General features: G+C 40.2%; 1 protein-coding gene and 1 long non-coding RNA gene across 2 annotated transcripts; both read right to left on the reverse strand.

Moving 5' to 3' along the window:
• Window positions 1-1,758: 1,758 nt before the first annotated feature.
• Window positions 1,759-3,582, reverse strand: LOC138869494 (uncharacterized). The gene is made up of 3 exons (XM_070147115.1): window positions 3,538-3,582; window positions 3,037-3,494; window positions 1,759-1,819 (listed from the first exon to the last, which is right to left on the reverse strand). Exons 1-3 carry the CDS (start codon window positions 3,580-3,582, stop codon window positions 1,759-1,761), a joined length of 564 nt encoding a protein of 187 aa, XP_070003216.1.
• A 13,603-nt stretch (window positions 3,583-17,185) lies between these two features.
• On the reverse strand, window positions 17,186-17,578 carry LOC138879383 (uncharacterized). The gene is made up of 2 exons (XR_011402685.1): window positions 17,480-17,578; window positions 17,186-17,390 (listed from the first exon to the last, which is right to left on the reverse strand). It is a non-coding gene; the product is annotated as an uncharacterized lncRNA (long non-coding RNA).
• Between the last annotated feature and the right edge of the window lie 2,334 nt (window positions 17,579-19,912).

Raw genomic sequence — 19,912 nt, forward strand, 5'->3', positions numbered from 1 at the left:
TGGTGACAACCTTCCCCCTAAGAGGTATACTACACAAACCCGAACTATCGGGTAGACTAGCCAAGTGGGATATAGAACTAAGCGAGCATGACATAACATACCAACCACGAACTGCCATTAAGTCGCAGGTGTTCGCCGACTTTGTCGCTGACTTCAGCACAGAAATATTGCCCGAGGCAGAACAGGAAGCAGTTCGCACTTCCACACATACCGACCTCTGGGTCCTCTACACCGACGGTGCCTCTAATGCCTCAAGATGGGGATTGGGACTCGTCCTCTAGGTCCCTACAGGCGAAGTAATTCGCTAGTCCATACGATGCCCCAAGATGACTAACAATGAGGCCGAGTATGAAGCTGTGATTGCAGGTTTAAAGTTAGCCCTCAAATATGGCGCTCAACGACTCATGCTCCATTGTGACTCTTAACTCATTGTGAACCAAGTCACCGGGACTTTCCAAATCAAAGAGCAAAGACTATAAAGATACCAGTTGGAAATTCAGAAACTACTGCCAGAATTCGACGAATGCTGCCTCGACCAGATACCCAGGGCGCAAAATATCGAAGTAGATGGCCTCGCTAAACTAGCTGCGGCCACCAAGAATATCAACAAGGAAAACATGGTCACCCTCCTTCATTTCGCAATAGACTACGTCGAGGTACATTCTATAAAATTAACTTGGGACTAGTGTAACCGCTTCATAGCCTATTCACAGGATCGTACGCTCCCGCAAAATAAAAAAGAAGTCAAAAAACTTCGGGTGCAGGCAGCCTGATACAGCCTAGTAAATGGTGATCTCTACAAAAGAACGTTCAGCGGCCCCCTAGCCAAATGTCTTGGGCTACATCAAACAAGGTGCGTACTGGAAGAAGTACATGAAGGGCACTGCAGCGCCACACGGGAAACCGCGCCCTCATCTGATGCCTCATCCGCGTCGGGTACTACTGGCCCATCATGAAAAACGAAGTTGTCGCCTATGTCAAGAGATGTGAACAATTTCAAAAGTACGCCCCTATGATACATCAAGCAGGGGAACTTCTTCATTCCGTCACTTCACCATGGCCATTCATAAAGTGGGGAATGGACATAGTCGGCCCCCTCCCAGCAGGACGAGGTAAGGTACGTTTCCTTTTGGTTTTAACTGATTACTTTTCTAAATGGGTGGAAGCAGGTGCATACACTCAGATACGTGAGCAGGAGGTCATCGCATTCATATGGAAAAACATAATATGCCATTTTGGCATCCCCAAAGAAATCAGTTGCGACAACGGACCTCAGTTCGTCTGAAAGAGAACGACTAAGTTTTTCGAAAAATGGCACATCAAACAAATACTCTCTACGCCATATCACCCTACTGCCAATGGTCAAGTCGAATCCTCCAATAAAATAATACTGAATATATTGAAAAAGAAGCTTGAGGATGCTAAAGGGCTATGACCTGAACTGCTACCGGAAGTATTATAGGCATACCGCACTACGCCGAAAACTAGCACAAGAGAAATGCCATATTCACTGGTCTACGGGACTGACGCAGTTATACCCGTCGAGGTCGGGGAACCCAGTTTGAGATACTCCAATGAGAGCGGACCAAGCAACGACAAAAGTAGGCTACAAGATCTGGATGAAGCCGAAAAAAGGAGAGACATGGCCCACATAAGAATGGTAGCCTAGAAGCAGCAAGTAGAAAGATACTACAAAAAGAGAGCCAAGGTGCGACCGCTCAAAGTCAGAGATTACGTCCTCAAGGCTAAAACAAAGAATCAAAAGACCTTAATAAGGGAAAATTGGGAACAAACTGGGACGGACCATACAAAATCATAGCTGCAGCAAACAAAGGAGCATTCCAGTTAGAAACAATAAAGGGAAAGATACTCCAAAACAACTAGAACGTCGCCCATCTCAAGTATTTCCACTTCTAAAAGAAGGCGTCACCTAAGTCGTACTCTTTTTCCCTCACCTGGGTTTTGTCCCAATCGGGTTTTTCCGGGATGGTTTTTAACGAGGCGGCAAGGGAGATCCCTCAAGTATCGACGAGCTATTCATTACCTCGGACTGTCGATATGATCTCCGGAGTGAAGTAATGAAGGGACTACATATAGATAATCAAATCTCCATTGTATGTACAGAATCAAATCTCCATTGTATGTGCAGAATTAAATCTCCATTAGTCGACATGTGACATCTTCCTACGGGAACATGATCAGATCTCCAAAAAATGGCCAAGGCCATTGACGACAAAATGAGTTCGACCTCATTCGAACTACGATGGGATCCTACTTCGACGATAGTTCGAAGAAACATCCCAATGGCCAAGGCCATCGACGACAAAATGAGTTCGACCTCGTTCAAACTACGACGTGATCCTACTTCGACGATAGTTCGAAGCAACATCCCAATGGCCAAGGCCTTCGATGAAAAAATGAGTTCGACCTCGTTCGAACTACGACGGGATCCTACTTCGACGATAGTTCGAAGCAACATCCCAATGGCCAAGGCCATCGACGACAAAATGAGTTCGACCTCATTCGAACTACGACGAGATCCTACTTCGATGACAGTTCGAACCAACTTCCCAATGGCCAAGGCCATCGACAACAAAATGAGTTTGACCTCGTTCGAACTACGACGGGATCCTACTTCGACAATAGTTCGAAGCAACATCCCAATGGCCAATGTCATCGACAAAAATACGAGTTTGACCTCGTTCGAACTATGACGGGATCCTGCTTCGACGACATCTCAAAACAACATCCCAATAGCCAAGGACATTAACGATATCATGGGTTCGATAAATGCAAGAAAAAACAAATCGACGAAGTAAATTTTACATTACATCAAAATATTATTTACACTTCCCCTACAAACGAACTCAAGCATGCCCCTCACAAAAACCCCTAAACAAAAGCAGGCACAAACAAAGACTACACATCATCCCCTGTGGGGTAAGCATATTCATACCATGAATCTGAAGCAAGGTGGTTCGCATCATCAGAGTTAATATCATCTTCGTCAGGTGTAAGGGGGTTGTACCCGCATGCCTCATGAGCTGCACGAGCTTCGGTGTGACATCCTGAAGCTCCGCCTCAGTAGCCCTTCCCTCGGCGTGAAAAGCCTTATACACATCAAGTCGAGCCTCCGCGTGGACCCACAACTCGTATAAACGACGGCGCACGACCAGATCAGTTAAGGCACAAAACGTAGAAGGCTGAGAACGATGATTTGCATCCTCCGCCCTCAGTGAGGCCATTCGTCCATTTAGTGCAGCCAGCTCCGCCTCTAGCTCTTTGACACGCCCTTCGAGCCCTGCAACCTTACGACCAGAGGCTTTCTTCTCTTCAGCCAGCTCCGACCTACAAACGCAGAGGACACTCTCCAAAGATGCAGTTCCAGAGATAGCTGCCGCCAACTTATCAGTGTCGACGCTCAGCTCGCCCTTAAGCCTCTCTACCTCTGCTGCCTTCGCATTCAGCTCAGCGGTTAAACCGGCCACCCTTGCCTACAAGTTGACATTTTCAGCCATCAAGCTCATCGTCCTTTACCTTGAGGGAAGCCTCGAGTTCACTGCTACGAGCGACAGTTTTCATGAGCTCCTCATCCTACTCTCTCAACTCTTCAATCTTACGCTCCAATTGGTCCTCCCACTGTTTGAGCCCCTCGTGAAACACCTAGAACTCAGGGTCCTCATGATAAATGTCGGCCATTGATCGATGCTTAGCACGATACCGCTGATATTTGGACGATATCTTCTCATAAAGACCCGTCCTCCTCCTCTCTCGGTGCTCTCTCTCAACCTCCATGACGAGGGTATGGTAAAAAAAAGAGAAGGGGAGAAGTTAGAAACAAAATGCAGAACGACGATCACCGCATAAATCCAACGACGAAAAGGGAAGAAAAGGTAGGTCCTGCAGGGCCATACTGGCGACCTTCTGAGACAACTTTATATCGCTCATCACCCCAAGCATCTCACTTTTAGGAGCGACACATAGAGGAGCTAGGGCAAAGGCAACTTGCTCGCTGTTCAGCAGCAAGTTGTAGTCCCCTGGGACGACTACATGGTGGTCAGATCCGTCCATTCTAACCTCCATGTGGGTATGGCGACCCAAGAACTCATTAACATCATCTAGGTCGATATCCGAACCTGAGCCGTCACCCTTAACACGACGTCCTCCAAAGTTGGATGACATACCACCCTCAACAGAGTGCACTGAGCCATCTCCTGGGTAAACTCCTTCCACTTAGGGAGATCTCCCCGATAAAATGGCGTTAGCCATAAAAACGAGCACAGGGGCTGTCTGCGATGCCCTACTTCTAGCAGCGTCCGTGACCACGCCCTTCCCAAGCTCCAACCTCCTTCTCTTTCTCAACAACGGCTCGTCCCCGTTAGAAGATTCATCTAAAGGGTGTGAGGCCGGCACCGAAGAGGCCTCTTCCCTCATGGCCACGACTCAATACGGACCTTCCAATTGAATAGGTTGAGGACAACCCTCTCGAATAGACTCACTCAAAACAAACTGCGTATCCGCAGTAGCAGCGGCTTGACGAAAGGTAGGGACTGACACCCTTCGCCTGGAAGCTCCTCGACTTGTCATTACAAAGGGTCGTACCGATAAATAAGGTCGCGCGACCAACGAAGTAGTAAGTAAGACAGTTACCAGACGGAACTTTAGGGCCGTAACGCTTCATGAAGGCGGGCCAATCTCGAGTTTCTGCTGCATGAGGCAACAGATGGGCCACCCAATCCCTGATATCCACGATAGGGCGAGGTGGATGGCCTATAGCTGCAAACATCAAGCAAATAAACTTTACAGTGAATACATAAGAGTGGAATAAAATGAGTGGCAACGCTTACGAGCCTCGTTCCATCGCTCTGGGAATCTGGCGGAATCAGAAACGACGTGCTCGGTTTTGACAAAGAAGTACTTGTGCCAAAATTTGTGGCTTGCCCGGTCATCCGTCCCGACCACCAGCCCTTTCGTGCCACGAAACCTCAAATGCACCATGGTACCCTTAAGGAAGCTGGTCATGAATAGGTGCAAAAGGTGGTGGACAGAAACGTTACACTCCGCCAAATCTGCATACTTGGTCAATAGCAGAAGTACCTTGAGAGTGTATGGCGAAAGTTGTGCTGGACAAACTTGGTAGAATCTACAGAATTCTTCTGCTAAGGGGAAGAGAGGAAGAGTATAGCCGATCATAAAAGGGTACTCATAGAAAGTGCAGTACCCAGGTCTATGGACGTCCTCATAATCTCTCCCCACTGGAACCATCTCTATATGAGTGGGAATGTCATACTTTATATGAAGGGCATCGATATGAACTGACTCCGTCTCAGAAAATACGGGGTTTGGGGTAGGAGGGGGATCATTGAGGAAGTCACTCCGGGATAAGGGGTGTTTCGGTAGTAATTCCTCCACCGTAGGAGGGATGTCACCCTCTTCTACCATTGTATCTTCACCGCCAGAAGGGGGTGCCGTGGACAACGGGGTGGTTTCAGGAACCTCTTCATGAGAACGACGAGACCTCGGCATAATATCGTTCAAAGGAATATTAACACAGAATGAAGAAGGAAGAAGAAGCTTCAAACGAAGAACGTAAGAAGAAATAGAAGGATATGAGAGCAAATGAGGAAGGGTGAAAGAAGTTATCAAGAATGAAATGGCTAAAGTTTTTTGGAAAAACAAATCCTTCACCTATTTATAGGGTTGGGTGGCGCCAGAATCGAGGCGGCAGGTCACAAAGCAGCGCAAGAATCGAAGCATCAAACCGTCAGTCCCTGCCTTGAAAACCTGCATAATGATGACGCACGTGAAGCTGACATCATTTCCCGGCAAAGTGTATCACTCGGTGTTTTGCTTAACACATTGACCATCTTTTAGTTGGCCACATCGTAACGTTTCAACGGATCAAATTTCTCCATAAGAAAGCATGAAGTCCGCTCATCGAGGACACATTCGATTGCAACCCCGACAAGCGGAGGGACTAACTGTATGAGTCCAAATTTGACCGACCACGACTTGCGACGAAGTACTACAAACGACCGAATATCTTCGAGTCGATGTCCAGAGGGAGACGACATTAGGGCAAAAGAATAGACTGTACGACCCTTGTAATAGTGTAAGCCCATTAGGGGACATTAGGAATATTCCGTCGAATATTCCTTGTATTTTGTTTCTTACAATTTAGAAGAGTTTCTCTCTAGTATAAAGGGGGGGGGGGCAGTAACCATGTAAGGGGAGAAAACTCTGGGAAAATCACTATTTGAGAACGAAAAGAAACTTATTGACGATCATTTCTCTACCTGTTGCTTCTTCTAGAATTTATTATATTCAGCTAAGATTTACCCCTTCATCTTTGATTGATTTGTTTAAAAAGATTTTAATATCTTTTGAGTCACAATCCTAAGCTTAACATGGACAGACTAACACATTATAAATGTCTCATTTATCAGCGCTGCATTTAAAAGAGATGAACTTTATTTTGTGCGTTATACAATTGTTGCGAGTTGTGCGATGTTTTATTTTCCACAAATTAATAGACCTAATTTTATACTTTTAGGTCTACAAACTTTTTTTTCCCTGCAAAACAGGGATAATATTTATTATTACTCCCTCTGTTTACTTTGACTTATCCAATATTCTAAAAATAGATTTTCACTTTTACTTGTCACTTTTCGCATATCAAGAGATGACAATCCCCCCCCCCCGTTATACCCATAGTATTAATTACCCATTTCAAATTATTTTCTCAAATCCATTAAAATATTCATCAATTAATATGGGTATCGTGGTAAATTATGCTCTTTATTTATTATTTCTTAAGGGATATGCAAAGTCCATAGTGAACAAGTAAAAGTGAACCGAGGAAGTATATACTAAGTAGTGATTACAAGTAGATTAGGGGCGCTAGTAGCGCCATACACAGTAGTGGCATTAACATAACTGTTAACACTACTATTGCAAAGAGTTACTAGACTATAAATAAGCCCTAGTAAATAAGTTCCTAGTTGTAATTACTATTCCTTCTTTCTGATTCAATTAGGGTCAAAGACGAATCCAAGATTTGAACAGTTAAACCATCTTTCTGTTTGACGTAACAAAATTAATTTTAATCTAACTAATTCAACGTTTAACTGGTTGTATAAAAAAGAAAACATGTTCGTTTAATTAATGCATTGTTTGGCTGCATATATAAAAGAAAAGTTCTTGCATCCCTGATGCATAGATCGTTAGTTAGTTGTGGTAAATAAATACTCCCTGATTTATAATAAGTGACTTTTTGGCCTTTGTATTTTGGTTCAAAATAAATATCTTTTTTAAATAATCAAGAATGAATTAGTTTTAATTTTTCAAATTTGCACTTATTCACATATCCCAATGTATCAGATTAATACTATGCAAATTTTACTTAAGGGTAATTTAGTTAAAATACTTATTTTTTTAGGAGTTAGTATTTTTTTAAGGGGTGTACCAAATATTAAAAAGTCACTTATTATGAACCTGAGAAAGTACTTTCATTAAGTTATACAAGAATTATGCACTATTTTATCCATGTGTAATAAGAATATGGGTGTTAGTAATATATAGGTAAAAAAAAACTTACACATAAATTATTTTAAACCAGGTAATCCCTACATAATATTTTCATGTATTATTTTTTAGTAATTGAATAATTTTACTTGTCAAATTGTGATATATTTACAGCTCAAACAAAACAAATAAGCATTACAATTGGACATGAAAGCGCAGTTCCTTAGGGGTCGTTTGATATGATGCATACGCAAAAATAATTCTAGGAATAAAAATTAATTGCCACCTTATCCCTTGTTTAGCAACTAATCCCGGGATAAGTTATCCCAAGATTAAAAATAGTGCTGGGATAACTTATACCTGTCAAAGAGTGGAATAGTAATCTCAGGATAAGTTATTCCGGAATAAAACAGTAAAATTGACAATATTAAAATTAATACAACATATTAAACAATCAATAAGAAATAATATCAAGATAATTAATCCTTACGTAACTAATCATAATATAACAAATTGCAGCATAAATTGTCTTCAAACCAAATGACTCCTTATTGAACCAAAACTAAAGATCACCAGCCTCAACTACAACTTAAAATACTACGTAGCAAATTACTTAGGATAAAATTCAGTTTACCTAGATGCGCTAATTTTGAAAACAAACTAGCTCTGTAGTAGTCCTCTTGGATTATCATTCTGATAATTGCCTCTGACCTCATTTTACTCTGAAAAATCATATTGTTTCTTTCCTGCCACAAGTAATATATAATTGTTGCCAAAGTAGCTTTACATAATCAGAGGGGATTCAACATTTAAACAATATGAGTTCGGCTTTGAAGGTTCTCTCCATTGAACCTATTGTATTTTTAAAATTATGAGTCCATATTTACCATTTGTTACATTTTTAATGAATTTTTACACATAATTTATGCTTCGTGTTAAAAGTTATGGATTCAATTGAACCTGATATCAAAGGTGTATTAGAAAAAAACTGAATTTATATTAAAAATGATGTGGCATGACACGTGGATTAGTTGAATGGTCAAAGAACAACAATTGACTAAGAGGCACGGTGAAAACAGCCACGTGAAGAAGAATTTAAATAAGCACGAGACGACGTATAGATACGAGTCTCGTATCAATTTAAATTATTTACAGCCAACGGATTAGAAGGCATTGAAAGCAAGGATCAGATGACAGAAAGGAGTCCAAATTCATTATTAAATGTCTAATACGTTATAAAGTTGGTATTTAATAGGAATGATTGTATAACGGCTTATTTAATGTCATTTATTGCTCATGATTATATCGTTAAAGCTGAGGCTTTATTCCTTTACCTAGAATGATCTATAAAAGGAAGAAGTATCATCATTTGTAAGGACACGGAATACTATTGAGAATTCATTGAAATACTTATCTATTTACCTTCTACCATTGTTCTCAAAAGTATTTTATTTTTTGTCTCCTGATTATCAGTAACCCGAATTTCTCTTTTAGCTTTGACCAAGGACTCAGATTTTTGGTTAAACAAATTGGTTCCGTTACCGGGAATCTGATAATCTTTCCTTTTAAGCTATATCTTATCTATTATCGTCACCATGTCAAACAATAACGCCGACAACAACAGTAACAACACATTGGGAAACCATGAGAATCAAATACATCAAAATCAAGATATCGTGGTTCCCTCTCCTTTAAATTCACCACGTCAATCTCGTGAAGGCACTCCTGTTACTGAATCCCGTGCTGATCAACAAGAGCAATCTGAATATTTTGAAGGAGTTACAACTGAAGCTTTGCAAAAGCTAATCGATGCACAAGTCGGCAAAGCTCTTCAGGCACTTGTTAGTCGATTGCCTGCTGCGCCACCTACACCGACTCCTAATAATAATACATTGGAGAACCCCCGTTCTGGTCTTGATAATTCTGGAAACGGAGCAACCCCCAGTGAACCACAAGAAGGGGGACCAGGTAATTTAAATAATTCATATTTGCAAAATTTAGTACTAACCTTGCAGAAACAGCTGAAGGAACAAAATGAGCGAATAGAACAAATCCCTGGAGTTCCACCTGTAATAAAAGGAGTAGACATGGACAAATACTCACAACAGCCATGGAAGCCTAGTGCTGCTCCCCTTCCAATTCCGAAAAAATTCAAAATGCATGACATCCCGAAATATGATGGTAATACAGACCCACGTGACCACGTGACTGCATTTACAATCGGCGTGAAAGGCAACGACTTGACCAAACAAGAAATTGAATCAGTATTGGTCAAGAAATTTGGAGAAACACTCACCAAGGGTGCATTAACCTGGTATTCTCTTTTATCTGAAAATTCTATTAATTCTTTTGCTGAGCTTGCAGATTCTTTTATTAAAGCACATTCGGGAGCACAAAAAGTTGAGAAAAGGATGGAAGATATTTTCAAAATCAAACAAGGGGATTCGGAGTTGCTTAGAAACTTCGTTGATAGATTCCAACGTGAAAGAATGACTCTACCTCGTGTGCCAGACAAATTGGGCTGCTATAGCTTTTGCAAGTAATTTAAATGACAAAAGTTCTGAAGCCACGAGACGACTCAAAGAAAGTCTTAGAGAATTTCCTGCAACTACATGGAATGATGTTTACAACAGGTATAGCACGAAGCTGCGAATCGAAGAAGATACCGTACCTAAGCTCCATCATGAAGAAAGGGGCGGTACCCGAAGGTCAGATTCCGAAAAAAGATCAGGTAAAAACAGGTACGATCCATATATGGGACCCGCAGGAAAGGACCCACGGTCGAAGCAAGATAACCAGCAATACGATCAAAAGTCAAGGAACCGGGATTCTGGCTCTTCTTCAAAGTTCAGGAATGATCGGAATAGACAGGAGTCACGTGATGATGACCGGAGTTTAAAGGCATGATTCGGTGGATATAATTTTAACGTCTCTACCTCCGAGCTCGTAGCTGTTTTAAGAAGCATGGGAGATAAGGTACAGTGACCTAAAGAAATGCGGTCAAATCCAAGTAGACGCAATCCGGATCGTTGGTGCGAATTTCACAACGATCACGGGCACAAAACTTCAGAATGCAGATTCCTGCAAAGTGAAGTAGATCATTTATTGAAGCAAGGATACCTCACTGAGTTATTTAGTGAGAAAGGAAAACAAGCTTATATGAAAAACAGACAAGAACCACCACAACCTCCTTCACCCAAGAGGACAGTGAATGTCATAAGCGGGGGAGAAGATATTCATGGCATAACTTACACAGCTTCCAACAAGGTTTCTAAGGTAACGATTACACACAGGAAACGGGTGCGGCAGGTCCTTGACAATGAAAGCATTTCGTTCGATGACGCAGATAACGAAGGAGTGACAACTCCACATAATGATGCACTGGTAATATCTTTACTTGTATATGATACTAATGTAAAGCGAGTTTTGATTGATCCAGGAAGTTCTGTAAATATTATATTACTAAGGGTACTGCGGGAAATGCAAGCTGAAGACAAAATGTTACCCAAGGCGCACACCTTGTCAGGCTTCGACAATTCAAGTGTAGTAACAAAAGGTGAGGTAATACTAACAACTTTTGCTATGGGTGTTGTGAAGGAAACTAAATTTCAGGTAGTTGATATGGAAATGGCCTACAATATGATCATGGGAAGGCCATGGATACACGATATGGATGTTGTCCCATCAACCCTGCATCAGGTTATCAAATTCCCATCACCATGGGGAATTTGTCAAATTCGTGGGGATCAGCAGATGGCCAGAAATGTCAACGCTGTAACAAATACGAGCGCCGTAAATAAAGCAAAATAGCAATTACAGGAAACAGTTGAAAGTAAAAAAGATCAAACTTCAACTGAACAAGAGAAAACAGATTTGGACTCAAGGCCTGACACAATTCAAGAACCTGAAGAGAATGAAAGCATCAAAACGACGATTGAAGAGCTTGATGCAGTGATGTTATTTGATCAACAGCCTGAACGGAAGGTTTATATCGGGGCTAATTTAAACACGAACATGCGAGGTATGATAATCGAATTTTTAAAAGCTAACTTAGATTGCTTTGCTTGGTCCCACGCTGATATGACAGGGATACCACCAAATGTGATGACTCACAAACTCAACGAGGACCCTTCTTTCACACCAATAAAGCAAAAGAAACGGAAACAACTTGCTTTCAAGAATCAGGTGATTCAGGATGAAGTTCAAAAATTATTAAAAATCGGATCAATCCGTGAGGTAAAATATCCAACTTGGTTAGCTAATACGGTGGTTGTACCCAAGAAAAATGGTAAGTGGCGTGTTAGTGTAGATTATACTGATTTAAATAAAGCATGTCCAAAAGATTCCTTTCCCTTACCACATATAGATCAACTAATTGATGCGACCGCAGGTCATGAACTTTTAAGTTTTTTAGATGCATACTCAGGATATAATCAAATCAAAATGGATCCTGGTGATGAAGAAAAAACTTCTTTCATCACAGACAGGGGGACTTATTGTTATAAAGTAATGCCCTTTGGTCTCAAAAATGCTGGGGCAACCTATCAAAGGTTGGTCACCAAAATGTTCCAAGAACATTTAGGGAAAACAATGGAGGTATATATAGACGATATGCTCGTCAAAACCCAGCAATCTCATGATCATATTTCTCATCTATCTATTACTTTTGAAATTTTGCGAAAATTTAATATGAAACTCAACCCAGAAAAATGTGCATTTGGAGTTGCATCAGGTAAGTTTTTGGGTTTTCTTGTTTCTAACCGTGGTATTGAAGTGAATCCTTCTCAGATCAAAGCAATAGAAGAAATCCCGGATATCCTTACTAATAAAAAGGAAGTACAACGATTAACGGGAAGAATTGCAGCTTTGGGGAGATTTATTTCCAAATCCTCAGAAAGGTGTTTTAAGTTTTTCTCTGCACTTAAAAAGCAAGATCATTTTGAATGGAATGAAGATTGTCAGCAAGCCCTTAGAAATTTGAAAACTTATTTGTCAAAACCACCGTTGTTGGCAAAACCGAAGGTAGGGGAAAAACTTCTCATTTATCTGGCCGTATCTGAAGTCGCGGTAAGTGCTGTTTTAGTCCTCGAGGACCAAGGTAAACAATCTCCTATTTATTACGTAAGTAAGTCCTTATTGGAAGCTGAGACACGATACCCACAGCTAGAAAAATTAGCATTAGCTTTGGTCATGGCATCTAGAAAGTTAAGACCTTATTTTCAATGTCATCCCATTGTTGTAGTTACTGCTTTTCCGCTTCGAAATATTTTGCATAAACATGAACTTTCAGGAAGATTAGCAAAATGGGCTATAGAACTAAGTGAATATGAAGTTATTTATCAACCCAGGACCGCTATAAAGTCTCAAGTACTAGCTGATTTCGTGGCTGATTTTAGCCAGGGGATGCATTTAGAAGCAGAAAAAGAATTATTAGTTTTTAATGGTGCGAACCCGGGGACTTGGGTTTTATACACTGACGGTTCATCTAATGTAAAAGGGGCAGGCTTAGGAATAGTCCTCGTACCACCTGCGGGTGAGACCATTAGACAGGCTATAAAATGTCATTCTATAACTAACAATGAAGCAGAATATGAAGCTGTAATTGCAGGTTTAGAATTGGCACGAGAACTCGGCATAACACAGATTATAATCAAGAGTGATTCTCAACTCGTGGTTAATCAGATGCTGGGGACTTACACAGCCAGAGAGTCACGAATGCAAGAATACCTCGCAAAGGTACGGGAGTTAGTAAAGCAATTCCAAACTTGGAAAGTAGTGCAAGTCCCAAGAGATGAGAATACAGAGGCAGATGCTTTAGCAAACCTTGCATCCGCAGTAGACGTGGCAAACAATACAGATGCTTCAGTCATACATCTATTTCATTCCGTTCTTGAACCTGACAAAAACGAGGTAAATTTTAATCATCTAACATGGGATTGGAGAAATGAAATTGTTGCCTTTTTACAGCACGGAACCGTGCCTAATGACAAAGGAAAGGCTTACGCGCTTCGCAAAAAAGCTGCACGATATTGTTTATATCAAGGTAATCTTTATCGAAAGATGTTCGGCGGACCACTAGCAAGGTGTCTCGGTCCCTCTCAAACCGAATATGTCATGAGAGAAGTACATGAAGGACATTGTGGGAATCACGCAGGAGGACGGTCACTGGTAAGAACGTTAATTCGCACAGGATATTATTGGCCTAAGATGGAAGAAGAGGCAACCAGTTTCGTGTCCAAATGTGATAAATGTCAAAGGTACGGCAATAATATGCACAGACCAGCTGAGTTACTACATCCTGTTTTAGCCCCTTGGCCCTTTATGAAATGGGGAATGGATATCGTAGGTCCACTTCCACAAGCAAAAGGTCAGGTAAAATTTCTACTTGTACTTACAGATTATTTCACTAAATGGGTAGAAGCAGGGGCATTTAAACAGGTACGAGAAAAAGAAGTTAAAGACTTCATATGGCGAAATATAATATGCCGCTTTGGAGTACCAAAGGAGATCGTATGTGACAATGGACCACAATTCATTGGAGCACAAGTTACAGAATTTCTTCAAAGTTGGCAGATCAAAAGAATAACATCTACGCCATATCATCCAGTGGGGAATGGACAAGCGGAATCAACTAACAAAGTTATTATCAATAACTTGAAAAAGAGGTTACAAGATTCAAAAGGTAATTGGCCTGAGGTGTTACCCGGAGTACTATGGGCTTATCGTACAACGACCAAAACAGGCACTGGAGAAACACCATTTTCGATGGTTTATGGTACGGAAGCCTTAATACCAGTTGAAATAGGTGAGCCAAGCACACGGTACGATCAGGCAACGGAGGAATCCAATAATGAAGAGATGCGGGTTAGCCTAGATTTACTTGAAGGAAGAAGAGAAGCTGCTTTGATAAGGATGGCAGCACAAAAGCAAGTAATAGAACGATATTACAACAGGAAAGCACGCCTCAGATTTTTCAAAATTGGGGACTTCGTGCTTAAAAAGGTGTTCCAATCTACAAAAGCTGTTAACTCAGGAAAGCTAAGTCCAACATGGGAAGGACCATACAAAGTTCGTGGCATTGCGGGAAAAGGAGCATACCAGTTGGAAACAATGGATGGTAAAGTTTTACCCTCACATTGGAATGCTGTCCACTTAAAAAGATATTACTTTTAAGAAAGTACCTACGGTCAGGTATCATCATGTAAAAATTCTTCTCTTGGTTTATTAATATTTTACTAACGATTTTAGATGCTAGGCTAAATATCCTAACTCGTGCCAAATGATGAGTCACAACCTGCAAGGCAAAATGGAGTATGCTTAAATTCCTAGCCCAGGGTTACAATTAATCTGATGGAAATACACACGAGTTAGGCAGTCTTCATCTATAATCACACCGTCGAGTCCCGTATATCTTTCTGTTTCAGGAAAAGGGCCAAAGTAAAAGAAATAAACAAGTGCTCGAGGCTTCATACTTCACCGCTCAAACACTTGGGGGACTACATATTATACACAGATAGGTGCAAAGAAACAGATACGAGTATCGAATAAAAATCGGCCACAAAGAAGCAAGTGTTGAGAAGAAGTTACGAAGTCTTCAGCATTCATGAGAACAACAGAGTCATCTCTCAAACTCATAAACAAAGTCACCTCTCAAACCCTTCTTAACATATAAAGATAGGGTCATGACTATGTACTGAAACAGGTTATAAAAAAAACCTTGTTTAGTTTATGTTATTTACAAATCTGTTACAAGAAAAACAGTTACGAGAAAAGTTGTAGATGTATTGTAATACATGTAACAGTCAAACACTTGTTAAAAGTTTATGAATGAAAACTTGCCAAAGTTGTTTCATACAAAACGTGTGTTTTCCTATTACTTTCATCGTATTTTAACACCATTATGAAGTTGAGACGTCTTCTTCATTAAGTGTCGATAAAATAAAAGGGCCCTCTTTTATAAGCCTCATGTCAATAAGTCATGGGAAGAATCATAAAGCATTTTCAAAGGATAAAAATGCTAAACTATTCTATAAGTCCTAAATAAGTAAAGAAAAGGCAAGAGTAGAACACATTGAAGTACTAATAAAACTTCTTGATATAATTAAAAAGACTAAGTAGAAACTTAGTCAATAAAAGTTTATACAAGTGCCCCATTATGATAACTGGGGACTTTCACCAAAAAATCCTTTAAAAAAAACTAAGGGATAAAACCATCATTCAATTGAGGGGGTTGTCACAGAAGCTTCAACTTCCACAGACTGGGTTGTAGAAGTTTCACCCTCTGAAGCTGGAAGAGCAACATTTTCAGGAACTTCAAGGACAGGAGAAGGAGTATCAGTAGACTGTTGGCTTTTCTCGATGGTATCTATGACTTTAGCCAGTTCAGACTGCAAGTCAAAACCCTCTTGAGCAGCTTCCGTCAAAGCATCACGACGAGAATTCAGAAAAGCCCAACTCACTTCTATGTTAAAATTTTCCTCTAGAAGTCCATATTCCTTTTCCCACATAGCAAGATCGTTTTTTAAAATTTGATTTTCAGCTAAATGGGAATCAAGGGAAGCTTCAAGAGAAGCATGAGAACTCTTCAAGGCTTGAATCTCGTCAGAAGAAGTCTGTAAGTCAGCCTGAGCTTGAGTCAAGCTTTGCACTAACTCTCCTGCATATTCTTCCTTTTTAGCCAAAAGTGCCTTCAGCTCTCTAACTTCTTCACTAGCTCTGGATAATTGTTCTGACAAAGAGCATTCCAAAAGCTCTTTGTCTCTTTTCAATTGGCTTGAAGAGGCTTTGACTGTTGCCAGTTCAGAAGTTAAACCACGGTTTTGCTGCTCTAGGAGGTTTTTATCTTCTTGCAACTCTTCTATAGTCCCTTGAGCATTTTCGAACTGTTCCTTCCAGTTGGTTGCTTCAAGTTGGGCTCCCCTAGCTATTTCCTCAGCCTCGTGGACAGACTTTTCAGACTCACGAGCTTTTCTTTCCAGTAAGGAAATTCTTCTCATTAATTCCGTGCTAATAAGGTTAGCCTACATAGGTAAGTCATGGAAATGAGAAATTGAAGATAATTTAAAAAAAAAGAGAAAAAAAACTTGTTGGTAGAAATACCTTCAAAGTAGAATGAACTACGTCGTTCATCAAAGTTAAGCAGCTACGACTCTCCATCTTCTTCTTCTCGATATCTCCAATGAGAGGTTCGAGCCAAACATCGGCTCTGCCGGTCTTCCTCAGGAGGCTATGATTGGCAGGAACCTCCAAAGTAACACTTCTCATTGTCATATTTCTGCTGCTAGAACCTGTCTCTGTATGATGAACAGAGGGAAGAGGGAAGAGGAGCAGCGGAAGGAATGGAGGGAAAAGATGTAGAAACCAACACCGGAGCAGAAGCAGGTGCGGTTGAAGCAGCCAAGGGAACAGATATAGGAGCAGTAGAAATTGGCAAACAAACGGAAGTTGTTAAAGCTGGTAAAGAAACACTTACGGCAGGCAGAGGAATGGAGGAAATAGGAACAAATGAGGAAAGAGGAGCTTCATAAAAAACAGGTCCAAGCTCGCCACTCCCGAAACCACTATCAAAAAGGTGCTGAATTGACTCATTATTATCTCTTGGTTCGGCATCCTCATCAGATTGAATCAAAACAGGCTCGGTGGTGGAGGTACGAGCGGAGTGTTTTCAATTTCATTATCAATGATTATTCGTCTCCTGGCCCTTGGCCTGGTAATTAGGGAGGTACCCTCCTCTTCTTCTTCAGAACTTTCCTTTGTAGCTTTTCTTTTAGGCAGCAAGGCTCGAGCCTTATCTAAATCCAGAGCAGCATTCGCAGACATGCGAATGGCCATAGCTACTTCAGCTGTCATTCCTCTAATGCCAAATCCTGATTAAAGAATGGATATACATGATTAAAGTTGAGGAAAAAGTACTTAACATGTAAAATAATTTTTTTTTTTAAAAATGGGGGGATACCATGTGTTTTGACTTTCCAGCCATGTAAAGAAAAAATTGATTTCCAAGTTCTCTGCTCCCTAGTAGCAATCTTCAAAAGTGAGTCTACCCAACCACGAAAGTTGGGAAGAGGTTCCACATCTCCCATGGTTGCTACAAAAAACCAAGAAGGGACGAGGTTAAAAACAACATTCTTTTGAAATTCTCAAAAGTAGGTACGGTAAACAAGAGGAAACTTATGTTCAAAATTCCACTTCTCAGGAAAGGGAATATTTGTTTCTCCAATAAAATCCACTGTACGGATAGCAACGTAACGGATATACCATCCACGATCTCTGTCATCCTCAGGGTTTACCAAAACTTTTTTGCTCCTTACAGTTAAGGTGAAAACCCCATGGCGTATTAAGTTGGGATGGTATAGATGAATGAGATGAGAAAAGGTGAAATTGACATTGGCCTTGGATGATAAATATCTCAAACAAGCCACTGTTCTCCACACCAATGGACCAATTTGGGCCAAACAAATGGTAAAGAAACGACAAAAATCGAGAATAACTGGGTCAATCGGAGGATTAAAACCTAAAGTGAAGGGGTAAGTGTAAACAGAAGAATACCCATTTCTAAAAGAGGAAATTCTTTGATTTGGGGAAGGAATTGACATTCGGAGACTATCCTTCCAGTTACAATCTCTTCTTATGGTGGGGATTGTAAGCTCGGTTACTAATGTTGGGTAAGTATCGGCTCTTTCTAAATTTTTAATTTGTTTTTGAAGAGACGTTTTGTCACTTTCAAAAGACAAATCGCCGGGAACTATATCATCAACTGAGGGTTCTTGAGAAGTATCAAGAATTTCCCTACTTTTAGAAGAAGGGGTTTTTGGGATAAAACTCCTTGAAGAAGAACCAGAGGAACCGCCTCGCGTAGATTCTAACCCTGTTCGAGGCCTACTTCCTCCACCTCTTCTGTGTCTAACAGGGGCGTTGGGGAACTGATCTAGAATTGGAACTTTTTTACGGTTAGGGTTTGAAGAAGACATTGTTAAGAAGAAAGTATGTGCTGAAGATTTGTGAAGAAGACAAAGGAAGACAAAGTTATGTGTTGGGAACTGTCAACTTTTTAAGTATAATGATGAAAAGCCTATAATAAAGGCAGCTATCACTTCGTAAATAGTGAGAACAAAGAAGTCTCGAAGAAGGGTATGAATAGCGGAATCAATTATAAAATGACACATGGACAGAACAATAAATGGAAAAGACTGTTGAGACGTTAGTACTGTCATAAGCATTAATTGTGGCAAAAGTTCTTTTTACATGAAGATCCACTTCCCAATTATTTAATTGATAAAAAAATGGAAAGTGGGGGGACTATCTGTATTGGAAAAAAACTGAATTTATATTAAAAATGATGTGGCATGATACGTGGATTAGTTGAATGGTCAAAGAACAGCAATTGACTAAGAGGCACGGTGAAAACAGCCACGGGAAGAAGAATTTAAATAAGCACGAGACGACGTATAGATATGAGTCTCGTATCAATTTAAATTATTTACAGCCAACGGATTAGAAGGCATTGAAAGCAAGGATCAGATGACAGAAAGGAGTCCAAATTCATTATTAAATGTCTGATACGTTATAAAGTTGGTATTTAATAGGAATGATTGTATAACGGCTTATTTAATGTCATTTATTGCTCATGATTATATCATTAAAGCTGAGGCTTTATTCCTTTACCTAGAATGATCTATAAAAGGAAAAAGTATCATCATTTGTAAGGACACGGAATACTATTGAGAATTCATTGAAATACTTATCTATTTACCTTCTACCATTGTTCTCAAAAGTATTTTATTTTTTGTCTCCTGATTATCAGTAATCCGAATTTCTCTTTTAGCTATGACCAAGGACTCAGATTTTTGGTTAAACAAAAGGCTAGATCCGCCTATATACGTAATGATTCATAAATTACTAGGCATTTTATAACAATCTCTCCATTTTTACTCATATATAAATGTTTGTTGCATTATAGCTCACGCATAATTAGCTTATAAACCAAGTAACACTTTTTTTTATGAGCTTCTCACTTTGCTCTCTTGGTAATTGGAAGCACAATTTCTAGACTGAAGGTGGAAGGTACTTTTGAAATAAACAATTTGGAGATCCATTTTATCATATTAAGAAAAAAATAATAAAAGAGATTCTGCCAAAAGAAATTCCTTTTAGCAACTGATATCATAAACGCATCATCCTCTAAGGCTCAAGAAATCATCAAAGGGAAGATACTCCTCCCTCCAGTCACTTCTTGATAGAATTGGTACAAAATATCGTGCTTACCCTAAACATGGTAAGAGTTTTGTATTTATAAGTTGTCCTTTGTACAAGAATAGAAGCATATTTGGACAACTCTCTTATGCAGTATAAATAAGTATTAGCGTAAGAGTATAATACTAATCATATT

This window comes from Nicotiana sylvestris, chromosome 1 (genome assembly GCF_000393655.2).
Source record: "Nicotiana sylvestris chromosome 1, ASM39365v2, whole genome shotgun sequence".
NCBI classification, from domain to species: domain Eukaryota; kingdom Viridiplantae; phylum Streptophyta; class Magnoliopsida; order Solanales; family Solanaceae; genus Nicotiana; species Nicotiana sylvestris.

Bases quoted from the DNA above. Each gene is read 5' to 3' on its own strand.
- LOC138869494 (XM_070147115.1), bottom strand. From the start codon at position 3,582: ATGAAAACTGTCGCTCGTAGCAGTGAACTCGAGGCTTCCCTCAAG. The intron at 3,495-3,537 runs GTAAAGGACGAT...GTCAACTTGTAG, and splicing joins AACTCGAGGCTTCCCTCAAG to GCAAGGGTGGCCGGTTTAAC. The intron at 1,820-3,036 runs GCATGCGGGTAC...TGTTTGCTGCAG, and splicing joins AAGCTCGTGCAGCTCATGAG to CTATGATTTTGTATGGTCCG.